This window comes from Vombatus ursinus, unplaced genomic scaffold (genome assembly GCF_900497805.2).
Source record: "Vombatus ursinus unplaced genomic scaffold, bare-nosed wombat genome assembly UNPS02014945.1, whole genome shotgun sequence".
In the NCBI taxonomy this organism is placed as follows: Eukaryota; Metazoa; Chordata; class Mammalia; order Diprotodontia; family Vombatidae; genus Vombatus; species Vombatus ursinus.
This window is the reverse complement of record NW_020954723.1, coordinates 2,639,159-2,652,921: the sequence shown is the minus strand read 5'-3', so window position 1 is coordinate 2,652,921 and position 13,763 is coordinate 2,639,159. Positions and strand designations below refer to the sequence as shown.

Here is a 13,763-nt window from a genome sequence, read left to right as displayed (position 1 = left end):
GCCAAACAGAGGATTTTGTATTTGATCCCAAAGGCAATAGGAAACCACTAGAGATTATTGTATGGAAGGATGACATGATCAGACCTGCACTTTAGTGATTTAGCTGAATGGAGGATGGATTGAAGTGGGGAGGGTCTTGAGGCCGACAGTGTTCAAGTTAGGCCCCTCTACCTTTCATTCCCACCAGGAGCTTCTCATGCAAGTCTCCCCATCCTACTACCACATTTACAAGGCAGGTGTCAGAGAGCCTCAAGGCACAAATTCAACTTCCTGTCCCCATTGCCACCTTTGACAGAGACAGAATACTTGAGAAGAAAGTCAGAGTACTAGACTTCCAGTTCTTAACTTCTTCATAATCATTGTACTCACCAAAGTCTTTGACTATTGACTGATTGGAAATCTGCTATTGAACCACATGATATCACAGAATATGCAAAGGCTTTCTATTCTGTTATATAAACAGGACTCTTTTTAAATTATAGAGCAGCACCATGATAAAATGAATATAAGGTTGGTCTTGGAGTCAAGAAGACTCAGGTTCAAGTCTACTTCTGAAACATACTAGCTGTGTGACTATAGGCAAGTCATTGAACTTCTCAGTTCTCTCCTAAATTACAGACAATTGACTTATTTACATCTATGGAAGGAACTTTCTTTCCCAATGGAATTACCATCCTAGACCAAGAAAAACAAAAACTGAACTGCCATAGCTAGAGCAAATTGTGGATATTCAGGGTTGGGGGGAGGAGGGAAGAGAAGGAGCAAACCATAAAGAAGAGCAGAATTGAAGCCAGTTTCTCCCCCTCCAAATTTTGGGACATTTCATACCCTAAGTTTGGGTCATATTCTTGGGTGTGACTAAAACTGGAAGTGTTTTCATAGAATTTTAATGGAAGATAAGAGCTAACCCCCACTCTTGACCCTTTTAACATTCGCCAGAAATTTCTTAAATCTTCTCATCACCACCTAATTTAGAGTTCATTGTCCATAAACTGTGAGTTGCTTTTTTCCACATGGTATCTGGGTAATGACCATCATGCAGGAGTCACCATTTTCTAGATGCACTTCGAATTGCTCTGTAAAATTATCCTCTTTTACTTCTGTACAAAGTTTCTCACTGGAGAAGTTCCAGAAAATTATATTGAACTAAAGAAACTAAAAAAAGAAAGTTTCTTTTATTTTGAAGAATCCTAACATTACAAGTATCTGCCCTGAACTGAGACCCTCTTTTCCTGTAAAAAAATCAAGGACTTCCTATAGAACAGATATAAATTTGACGCTTTATAGTCACTGATGTCCAATGTCAAACAAAAGTCAAGAATTTCATGAAAGCACAAAATAAATGGAGCAAATATTGGGGATAAATTCCCCTCGGGGGAACTTAATTAGTGAGTCAGATAAAGTTAAACCCAAAGGGAACAGTCTTGATTTCCTAGAAAGTCTGCTAAAAATGCCAATTTTCTATTTACTGTCACTCAAAAGATGAACCAAAGATATACAGGGATGCCCCATAGGAATATTGTAACAAGCCAGATATTTTTTCTTACTCTTATCACATTGCTGCTCTTGGTCACCTCTATAATCATTGAGTAGATATAGAAAGAAAACAGAGTCTTTGATAACTATGAGACTCTAAAGATGATAGGTTTAATATCAAGGAGAGGATAAGACAGGAGAATTATCTACTTCCTCCTCCATGCTTCAAAAAAGCAGCTACCCCCCACAAGACTTGATTGACTTCAGGGGACTAAGACATGAGCCATTAAGTGGGTTTTCCTGTTGCCTGAGGGCCATCTATGAAGAGTCAGCATCCCTCAGACTTGGTAGATGACCTACTGCCATGCAATTCTCCACTTTTTGCTGATAAAATGTATTTATTTATGGAGACAAGGGGTAGAGGTAGGAGAAGTCTACCTTAGCCAGTCCTGTATCCTTACTGAGTATCCTTTCCATTCTATGGTTAAGTAAACCTCCTTTTGTTAACTGCTAGATTGTCTATGTATATCTAATTTTATTCCAATCTAGAACCTGAGCTACCAAACTGTCTGATTTAGGTATGGTCAATTACTTTTTGGATGATTATGTCAGGATAAGCTCCAAAAGGCACCATGTTTGAAACTGAGGAAAGGTTATGCAGATGCAAAGAATGGGACAATCAGATAGCCAGATACAGTAGTAGTGCACTATATGTCAAAAGTCCTTCTGGTAACACATGGAGAATTCCTTCAATGGGACAAAAAGAAGACCCCCACTGACCAGAAGGAATTAGTTTGTTTTATGCTAAAGGAGGTTGACATGCAATTTAAAGATAGTGCCAGGGGGAGCACACTTTGAAGGTTGTTAACAGTTATAAAGAAAATTTAAAAAAAAAAAACCCTAGTCTAGTACTTTTCAACAACTAAGGATAGAGCTCTTGGTTTTTAAGGATCATGACACAAGGGTAGGGGGGCAGATGATGGATTTATTAACAGTACAAGTGAAAGGGGCAATGCTTATGGGGGCAGGGACTGTCAGGCTACAGGCAGGACATATGGTCTATAACCTAGAGGTTTAACTGGAAAAGGTGTTAGGTCCTGTTGAGATTCAGGCTATAGAGTAAGAGAATAGGAGTGAAAGTGAAGAGAACTGGGAGCCATCACTGGTGGTACAAAAGCTTTGGGCATATATTATTACTATTTATACCTTCCCCTTCAGGGTTCAGGGTGGGGGAACATGGGGGAGGGGGTTACATTTATTGCCAAGCATCTAAGGAAGTTGCAGAAGTTTAAACAACAATTTGATGAGTCACGGGAACAATGGTAGTTGAGGTTGTGGTCCAATGGAGGAGCCATTTTGGAGCTCTCCACAGCTGAGTTCCAAAGACTTGGGGAGTTTACAGAAGACTTACTTTTGCAAAGCAAATTAAAGAAGTTAGAGACCTTATAAAGGCACTATTATTTGTCCCTTTTAGGTAACTGAGAAGGAGAATTGTACATTCCTGGCCCCATAAAGATGGATCCCCATTGTATCTGGTTCCCTAATGAGCATCTGCAAGGGAGGAGGTAAATTTCCTAAAAGAGATGAGTTTGGCAGACCAAGTCTGTGTCCCCTAAACCCTACCCCAACACAAACACATAGCACACCACGTCCTATAGTCAGCTTGTGTAGGGGGCAAGTAGATCCCATCTTCTAGATGGAACTTGGTCCAAATGGCATCAGGCTTTAGCTATGGACCTATGCATGTCAACAGGTGAAATCTGAGTAGAAGATCAGGACAGCAGCGGATAAGTATAGCTGTCAGTGCAAACAGTATTCTGGAAATGACCAGAGGATGAGTGTGCCACAGCTGAGGTGGAAAATTTCCTCTCCTAGAGGGGGTTTTGTTATGGCTCATGAAACTTAGGGTTGATAAGGAGATTGCCAATTTATATGAGTGCTAGTAAAATTGTATTCTGATATCTGAGATCAAGTAGGTAAGGACCCTTCTGCCCTACCCAAGCTTAAGGCATCCCCTCAAGCCCCTAGTCACTTGAAGTCCTGAACCACTCCAGTCTGTGTACCCAGACTTGAGGAGCTTCAAGGACAATGGCCAAGACCAAAGTTCCTTTAAGGCTAAGTTCATCCTAACTGTAAGACTTCAAGGGCATCAGAACTTATATGCCCAGGTCACACTTGCTTGGAAAGGGAAGGGCCTTCAAACATACAAAGGGCTCCCAGACATCGGCATCCCAGATTATGCTATTATACCAGGGGGCCCTTAATGGTATCATAAAGGCATCCCAGTTTCCATGGAAGGTTTCAAGGAACAGATTACGAAGGAATGTGGGAAGATCCCATCAGAATAGCCATTACATCTGGAAATGGGCACTATGAGTTCTTGGGAATCAGTACTCCATATGATCCTTTTGGCCACCTCCAACCCTGTTATTGTGTGCCGAGTCAAATGGAAACACTTAGAATTGCCTGAACCATCCCATATAGGTAAGACCAAACAATGTAAGATCTGGGATGGAAGAAGGGTGAAAGATATTTCCTCCCTAGTGATGGATGTGGGGCAGCTAGGTGGCACAGTGGATGTAGCGCTGGACTTGAGTCAGGAAGACCCGAGTTCAAATCAGGCCACAGACATTTATTAGTGTCTATGTGTGACCCTGAGCAAGTCACTTTACCCTATTTGCCTCAGTTTCCTCATCTGTAAAATGAGTTGGAGAAGGAAATGGCAAACCACTCCAGTATCTTTGCCAAGAAAACCCCAAATGGGGTTATGAAGAGTCAGACACAACGGAAATGACAGAACAACAAAGTGATGGAGGTGAAGAAGGCTGCATTTCCCCTTACAACAACCCTGTGTTGCTGGTGAAAAAAGGCAAATGATAACAGTGGACTAGAGAGAGCTGACCAAAGTTTTCAGACTCTTCACTGCAACCATTCCTGACTTCATCAACGTAGGAAATCTGACAGCCCAGGCAGCTAGTGAGAGACATGAAATTATTGAAGTCATCAATGCTTTTTCTTTATTCCTGTGGCTAAAACCAGTCAGAAGTTGTTCATTTGTCACCTGGGAAGGAATCCAGAATACCTTCCCTATCCTTCCCTAGGGCTGGCTACCTGAACTCTCTGCATTCTGCTGCAATTTGGTGTGCAGAAATCTGAAAGAAGTTTTCCTTCTTGGGGATATTGATATCCACCTCTGCACAGTAATGACACATGCCCTAGGTCAGGCAGGAACAAGAGATGGAAAGTCATCCCTAAAAACAGCCAGGTACCAACCCACTCAGTCAAGTTATGGGGAAAGAATGAATAGGAAAAACTCAGATGATTCTGGACAATCGAGAATAAACTACTAACAACTGCATCCCCACACCCGAAAAACAAAGTCCAGAGGTCTATTGGGCTCTTTGGGTTTTGGAGAACCCACATTTTTTATCTGGATGTACTGATGGCCCCATTTACTAAGTCACCATACATATGCCTCTTCTGGGGGGGGGGGTGTCAGAAGAATTAGGAAGATCTGTATCAGGTCCAGCAATCTGTTTTTTAAGGTTTCATTTCATATGAGAGGATGGAGCCTTTAGCAGGCATCTCGGCATGGCCAAACCAAAGGACCGGCAGGCTTATGGCTTCTAGAATTTCCCCAAGTGGCCATTCATGAGACCACTTTTGAAAAGCAGTGACTCAGCTACTACTAGGCCCAAGTTGCTAATGAACCAATAATTTTGGTCATTCTATCATTCTTTAGCAAGAGTTGTTTATTAAGAGTTGGGTGATACAAGATAGCCATTCTAACAAGAGAGTCAGTGCACAAGATTCTTCTGTTAAATGGAAATGGTACATTAAATATCTCACCTAGTTCCTTAGGTGTTAGTACCGTTCAAAAATAGGTCTTGACTCTGCCAGAGACAGGGACTTCCAGTCCAAGTCTCAACACCCTTACTCCTCCACTAACCCAGTGGGCCCCTATCTATGAGGACCCAGATCTTGAGGAATACCATTTTGCCTGGTTCACCAAGAGCGTCATCTGCTACTAGAGAGGAATGCTCAAGTGGACTTCAGTGGCCATTAAGAAAGGAAGAAAAGAAGGCAGGAAATAAGTATTTATTAAGTGCCTACTATGTGCCAGGCACCGTACTAAGCACTTTACAAATATCACCTCATTTGATTTTCACAACAACCCTATGATATTGGGTTATTATTACAACCCAATAATGTGGACATTATTATCCCCATTTTGTAGATAAGGAAACTGAGACACAAGTTAAGTGACTTGCTCAGGGCCATATAGCTAGTATGTGTCTGAAGCTGGATTTGAATTCGGATCTTCCTGCAGGCTTAGCACTCTACCTACTGTACCATCCAACTTTTGTTGTTCACTCATTTCAGTTGTGTCAGACTCTCTGTAACCTTATTTTAGTGTTTGTTTTTTTGGCAAAGATACTGGAATGGTTTGCCATTTCCTTCTCCAACTCATTTTATAGATGAGGAACTGAAGCAAACAGGGCTAAATGACCTGTCTAGGGTCACACAGCTATTAAGTGTCCAAGGTCAGATTTGAACTCAGGAAGATGAGTCTTCCTGACTACAGGCCCAGTGCTCTATCCATTGTGCTACCAACCTACCACCTACCACTAATCAGGTAATGAAGGATATCCTGTAGAATAAGTGTCCAGTCAGATCCTAACAGGGGCCTCTACTGTGAGGCCCTAGGGAGGCTTGAGGGACCTTGAGGTAGATAAAAATTTCATCTATAATTATTCTTGGCAGTAGCCATGGAACCGGCTAAGTGGTTTGGAGCCTAGAGAGAACAAAACTGGACAATCTAAGTTTCTATTTCTGGGGGTTGATTCCTGAGGGTCAGAAATTATCTTGATGCCTTCTCCCAACACAAAATTGTTTGTAGGACATCAAGGCTCATCAGACACATCATATACCCTCTGCTAAAGGCTGGGTACTGGAGCCAAAGACAATCTGGACATGGGGGCTATGATGCCATCTTGCAACAGGTGTGACACCATATGATCCCCTTAAGAATGAAGCAATGGTGCTTCTCATACCAATCGATGCCCACTTCCAAAAGACTAGCATGGCATGATAGTGCATGGTTCCCCACCTGCCACCAGATTACATGGACCCCCTTCCTTCATCTCAAGGCAAGAGGTTTGCCTTTTTTCAGCATATGCTATCATTGTGCCAGTCAAGTCTGTCACTGTGGTAGCCACCACCAAAGTTCTCACAGAACATAGCTTTCTTCCTTGATATACCCCACCCCTGAATCATTGCCTTTGATCAGGGCACCTACTTCATCCTCATGGATGTCTATAATTGGGCATCACATCTCCTGAATTTTAACCTTTCCTGTACCATTTCCATCCTACTTTGAGTGTTGAAGATGAGGATGGGCTCTTGAAACAATAGCTTTGTTATTATGTCCCTATTTGTCATAGCTCCCTGCCCCACATCCCATAAGCTATGTCTTCAACAAATTGACATAGTCTAGGAAGGGGGAAGTCTCTCTGGTTCATTGGCTTCTGGCAGACTTAACAGATAAGGATAGGCTGACTTTAGACATTATCTTGGTAGCTTCCTCTCAGGCTCTTCCTTATTCTATCTCCTGTACAGTTTCCTGGACCTCAAGGTTCCAGATCCCTCAGAGGAGTCTGTGCAACCTGAGGAAATGACTCACTCAGAAGATCTCCTTTACTCCAGTGTGGTTCACATATCTTCTAGGAAAGTGTTTCAGGGACCATAGGGTGGAATTGTGAGGTCTGTTGGTTTCTAACAATATGTGGGAAAGTAAAGCTGTATCTGTGTAACCATGATCATCGCGAATTTACCAGAATGAAAGGAGATCCTTTAGCCAACTTGGTGGCAAATCTGAGCCCCTGGATGAAGATGAGAGTGAGTCTTTACCCAGCCCTTGTGGAAGTAGGAAACAACCCCTCAGCAGAGGCCTCCAAATGGGCAAAAAGTTGGTATCTTTGATATGACAGAGCTCCCAGGGAGGGGGAGATTTGGGATGATGGGCCAAGGAACAATGACTGACTGGTCATTCAGGAGGAGTGTGAGTATCAACTCAGATCCTGGGACAAGTTATATACAAGAGAGTTATTTAACTCCAGAAGACTTTGAGCCACAATGAGAACCGTTGACCGGGATAAAATATCATGTGTTGTTGTTCCGATGTTCCCGGTGCTGCTCCAGTTCTTTGTCACTGCTCTGCAACAAGAAACCCACTGTGAACTGCAGAGATTTGGTGTCACCCACCATATAGGTCAGATCTTTAAGATCTGGGACTTGGTCCTTTCATGGGAGGGGAAGGTGAAACCTAAGATTTCTGGTCTTTATTCTCTTTCATATTCTGCCACTTATTCTGGAGACCCTCGATCTGCTTGTTTGCAATTTGTGTGAGGCTTTTTTGGGCTGTCTTTTTGTTAGTTTTCCCTTTTGTTTCTCCAATGCTGTCTATGCTTATCATTTTCCAAAGATTCATACTGCCCAATATGGGCCCTAAAGCCATTTAAGCAGTGAAAGATCTGCTAGAAGACCTTTAGGACCTGGCCACTGTTGTATGAAATGTGAGAGGTACAGTATCTACCATGCCATGCGGAAGGTTTTGAGTCAAGAAGACCTGAATTCAAATCCTGCCCCAGAAACTTATTAGCAGTATGACCCTGGGCAATAACTTAACCTCTCTCCACCTCAGTTTCCTCAACTGTAAATGGGGATAATAGTAGCACTACCTCACAAAGTTATGAAGATTATATGAGAAAATATGTATAATGTACTTTGTAAACCTTAAAGTATTTTATAAATCTTAGCTGTGCTAGTTTTTTTTTCCCCCTAAAAGGCAAGGAAGCTATCCTTGAGCCTTGATTGGTCCAGAGAGCCAAGGCTTGAGCCATTGATACGATTTCCTGGTTGCTTAAGGGCATTAAAAGAAGCCAACCCGCGGAGAGTCAGAGCCCCTCAGACTTGGTGAAAGCCCCACTGTCACACAAGCCATCACACTCTGCTGACCAGATCCATTTCTCTACAGAGACAAAGGGGGCAGCATCCACCTGAACCAGTGCCGTATCCTTTCCACACCATGGCTAAGTAAATCTTCTTTTGTTAACTATTAGATGGTCTAGAAGTGTCTCCTTTTATTTCAGCTTCAAACCTAAACTCCCAGGACAATCCGAGTCAGGTTTGGCCTATAAGACCTTTAAATAGGTATAATTTCAATGCTTAAAATCTATTAAATAACTTAAGACAGCCACAAACTCAGAGGATTTACTCCTGGTACAATCCTAAATATACCACTGGCTCGCGTGTTTGAGGGGTTAGGAGTGGGTGGGTGTGAGCGGAAGGCACAGAAGCCTATTCAATTTATTGTTCATGTACCACCACTTGTATTGAATTGATGAGCTAAAGGAGCTGGGGGTGGAGGAGAGAGGGGGAGATTCATCAATTGCTCAATTCACTTACTGAGCAATGATTTATTAAGAGCCTACTGTGTATAGAACATAGTATTAGGCACTGGGGGAAATACAAAAATGCAAATAACTGTAGTACAAAATAAAAGACATAAGAGCTACATTTCTCAAAAAATGATTTTATTCTAAAGAATAAATGGAGAGAGATGACTTACAAAGCTAGGAATGTAAAGCAAGATTTCACCCCCAAACCATTCATTTGTTAGATAAACTAATTTTGGCCATCATGGTGGGGAGGCTGGCATCTTTATTTTATTTGGGAGAGCTCTAGTCTATTTCTCCAGTCTTTGCTGTTCCTAATTAGTTGGAGGAAACACCCTTATTCACCGGTGACAACCTCTCAGTTTAAGAGGCTTTCGTATCAAATCAAGTGGCTTCATTTAAAAGACATCCTCATCTACATCCATAAAAGTCACTCACACAGAGAGCCCTTACTTGCTCTAACCTTGAAAATCCTGCTGCCAAGGATTTAGGACACACACTGGGTCTAATCGGTCACATTTTAACTGCTGCTGTTACACATCTGGTCATAAAAGCAAGGTACAGCCCAACACAGACAAGCACTTCTCTTTCCTAGAGTAGCTAGAACACTGATCTCACAATGATAAAGGGGCTTCAAACGAAATCACTATGTCTGATGAGTAATTAAGTCTCTCCATGCCTTGCCATTTTCTCTTCTTTCACACCCAGGTTACTGCTATAAAGATGATTCTCATATAGCAGTGAGGGGTTAAAAAAAATTCTGAGATTTTAAAACAGATACAAGAGAAAAGCCAGGGAGATTATCTAGCAGAGCACACACTAACAGAAGAGTCAGTTGGCTTTCACAAAAATCAAGTTTACTTTTTTTTTTTTTAAACATCTTGAACATTCATATTGACTTGGGATAACAGTTATTCCTAGGTACAGATAAGTAAATAGTTCATTTCTGGGCTGGAGATGGTCTGGAGTTTGCGAAAACTGAACTGTTAAAGACGACAGGATGATTTTATTTTACCCTAAAATTATAGGAGGGAAATCTATAAAGGAAATTCACAACAAGTTGTTTGTGGATATAGTGCACTAGGGACAATCCTGTTCTCCGAATAAGAATTGCATTTTATCCCTCTTTCCAAACAGAGCAAAGGTCAGAATCATACAATTTCCAAACAGAGTAGTGTTGGAAACATGCAGAGTTGCTACTTCATGCTGCACATTTTTTCTTCTATTCCCTCACTATAAAGCTATTCACTACCCCACCCCTAGCATTTCAGTTATGCCCTACATATGAACACCAAGATTTTCTTTTGATTTAATTAGAAATGTTCATTTAAGAAAAACGCCACAAGATCTTGTTTGCTACTGGATAGATAACTTAAGGGGCAGGGGGAAGGTGGGGGACGAAGAGGAGTACTGTTCCCTGCTAGAGCCCCTAGCACTGAGGAAGCAGTTGCAGGTTGTGACAACAGGAAACCGATACGTTAGGTGAGACTCCATAGCAGGAATCAGCAGGAATTGGGGCAATCAGCAAAGTTGTGGAAAGGAAGGATGCTGGAACAACTGGAGCGATAGTGAAACTAGTAATCAACCACAAAGCAGGAGAGAACCCCGAACACCTTTAGATCCAAATACTTTGGGAGAAGGGAGGTGGGGGGAAAAACCACATCTCTAACTTAGCTGTAGTAACCTGACAGTCCCAGAGAAGCTGCGGCAGAGTAAGAGGAAGCGGCTGAAGAAAACCCGCTCTGTTTCAGGCTCTTCTCAAATGAAGCCAACAAGAGCACGAACTGGAAAGCGGGGAAGTGAATAGACCTTTGCTCTTTTTTAAGCGGTAAGGAGACATGCTACTGGAACTAGGCACAGCTGCCTCTTCCCAGGTGGGAGGGTGAGAGGGGCTGGGACGGAGGAGCAGAGGCAGGGCTTCGTCTCCGCGTCCCTCTGCCTGCTCCGGGGAGACCACCGCCCCCAGGGAGACGGCTCCGCAGGCACGCACTTACCCGGGGTCCGGTAGCTCTGTGGCTGGGAGTCTGCGGGAGATGCACCAGCACCAGGAGCAGCTGGGAAGTCACCAGCCGGCCCCAGCGCCCGGGAAGCATTTTGACAGCGACGGTCGTGGGGTGGGTAGCAGGCTCCGCACACACCGCCTCCCCACCCCCTGCTTCGTCCCCGGAGGAGACTCGCGGTTCGTGGGAGAGGAGGGAGGTCCCGATGCGAGTGCTCCTGGAGGCTGCTTTCAAAAAGCACAGTCATGAAACAAGGAGCCGGCGGGGATGCGGAGGCAGGCGGGGAGCCCGGGCTGCAGCCGACCGCGAGCGCGTGCTCTTCTCAGGGGGCTCGGCTGAGCTCTGCCAGTCCCACGGAGGTAGCAGGTTAAAAGCCTTATCCCTGGGCCATGAGAATCCCCGTTATAAACTCTGGGAGGGGCGGGGCTGGGCAGGCCTGATGGACGGCTAGGAAGGCCAGTAGCGGTCGAAACCATGACAAGTGAAAGCCAATGGGAAAAGGAAAGGAGGGGGAAGGGTCGTTCCCCCCCCCCCCCATCTTCCCCACACTCCTCCGCTACTTCGCTGGACTTGGTCAAAAGAACTGGGTTGCCCAGTCTAATTCTGGAGCAGAGAGGATGAAAAGAAAACCTCTGCTCTCTGCGTTTCTCCCTTGACCCTCTCACCCTCAACTTGGACAGGGTTTACACAACCTCCCACCCCATTACCCCATGAAAAGCGGTAACTAATGGGCAGTTGTATAATAGTCACACAAAACGCTTTACCATTATTGAAGTACTTTTACATTCTCAACGGCCCTGTGGGCTAGCAGGGTAGGTCTTCACTGTTCCCATTTTAAAGACGAGAAAGCTGAAACTAAGGGAAAGTATAACCAAGGTCTCACAGCTAGTGGTGCCAGGGACAGGCCTCAAACCCTCCTCCCTTGATTGTCCCGTGTTTTTTCTACTAATTTCTGTAGCCAGTAATACCAGAAGGTGAAACAAGAAAAAAGGGTACTGTATGTGCATTCTTGGGGGAAGCAAAAGAGAGAAGGAGAAAAGGTTGTTAATAAAAGAATGAGAAGGACTACAGAGGGAAATTGATTTAATCATCGGAGAAATTAAATTATACAACATGAGAGTATTTGAGCAGAGATTGGTTGAGTGCTGACTGGCAATATCCTAATGAGGAATTAATTTATTGGATGGGTTTGGATTAAATGACCTATAGTACTTGTTCCAATTCTAAAGAACTGACTTCTAAGGTTTAAAGCTCTAAGGTGCTAAATTCTGGTTTCCAGACCTGGGATTCTCCTCTTTCCTTATAAAACACACAGCTTTCTAACAAGCTCCCTATTTCTAACCTCTCTCCTATCCAATCAATTAGAATACAGGATCTGGAGTCAAAGAACTTGTGTTTGAAAATCTGTTCTGTCACTGATTATCTGTGGGACCTTGGGCAAGCCAGATCATTTCTCACTGCCACAATTTCCTTAATTTATAAATCGAGGGGGTTAAACTGTTGCTATTGTTCAGTTATGTCTGACTCTTCTGACCCCATTTGAAATTTTCTTGGCAAAGATACTGGAGTGGTTTGCCATTTCCTTCTCTAGATCATTTTACAGGTGAGGAAACTGAGACAAACTGGGTTAAGTGCCTTGCCCAGGGTCACACAACTAGTAAATGTCTGAGGCTGAATTTGAATTCAGGTCTTCCTGACTGCAGGCCCTGCACTCTGTCCACTGAACCACCTAGCTGCTTTCTAAGGTTGCTTCTAATTCTAAATCTATTTTCTTAAATCATGCACAGTCCTGCCAAAATAATGAATGAGAAGGACAGGCTCTTCAGTCAGAGGACCTAGGTTTAGCTCTATCTCAGACACTTACTATCTATGTGAGGTTGGGCAAGTCTGATGAATGACATCATTTAATCCTGTAGGCCTCCATTTCCTCATCTATAAAGTGAGAGGATTTAGACTTGATGAATTATAAGGTCTCTTTCATCTGTAGATCTATGACCCTATGGTTCTTCTCAAAAACTTACAGTGGTGTGGTAGGGGCTGGGACCCCAGGGATATATGACCAACTGATCACATGGGAAGTTGAGTCATGGTCGATCCAATTCAGTAAACATTTATTGAGCGTTTACTATATACTAGGCACTGAGGATACAAGTAATAACAAGAAAAACAGTTACTGCTCTTAAGGAGCTTACAATCAAAAGGGAGGAGATAATATATAAAAGGAAATAGGAAAGGGGCAGAGGGATAGAGGGACACCCGGTGGAGGTAAAACCTGACAGAGAAGCAGATGTAGAGGAGAGTAAATTGTTAAGATCTAGTTTCTAATTTCTATAAAGGCAAGTATTGGGAGGAGTTTGGTACTCCCCCCTCCCCCTTCCCCTCTCCCCCCTTCCCAGTCCTTCAACCTTCCAGTCCCCTAAATCAGAGTGGAGAGGAGGCCAACTGTAGGTGCTATCAATCAAGGCTTGAATTAGCAGCATGGTGATGAGATTAGAGGTGATGAATTTAACCTGAGAGGGGCATTGTGTTCCTAGGAGTTTGGGGGAGGAGTAATTGTGGAGTTTGTCTCCAACACCAGAATTCTTACCCTTATTTCCCAACACTCCCCCATTCATCACCTTCACTCCTTTTAAGAAGCCCCCAAGCTCCTCCTTTGGGGCAGCTAGGTGGCACAGTGGATAGAGCACCAGGCCTGGAGTTAGGAAGATACATCTTCCTGAGTTCAAATCTGGCCTCAGATACTAGCTGTGTGACCCTGGGCAAGTCACTTAACTCTGTCTCAATTTCCTCATCTGTAAAATAAGATGGCAAACCACTCCAGCATCTTTGC

The 13,763-nt window shown here is 43.4% G+C and overlaps 1 protein-coding gene across 3 annotated transcripts in view; it reads right to left on the bottom strand.

Annotated features, from left to right (window-relative positions):
* Window positions 1–11,235, bottom strand: part of LOC114030007 (SPARC-related modular calcium-binding protein 1) — a 195,067-nt gene extending 183,832 nt beyond the window's left edge. For all 3 annotated transcript variants that reach the window (XM_027844669.1, XM_027844670.1, XM_027844671.1), the window contains exon 1: window positions 10,928–11,235. In XM_027844669.1, the coding sequence (XP_027700470.1) occupies window positions 10,928–11,026 (99 nt within the window). In that variant the 5' untranslated portion in view covers window positions 11,027–11,235. The remainder of the gene's footprint in view (window positions 1–10,927) is intronic.
* Window positions 11,236–13,763: the final 2,528 nt, after the last annotated feature.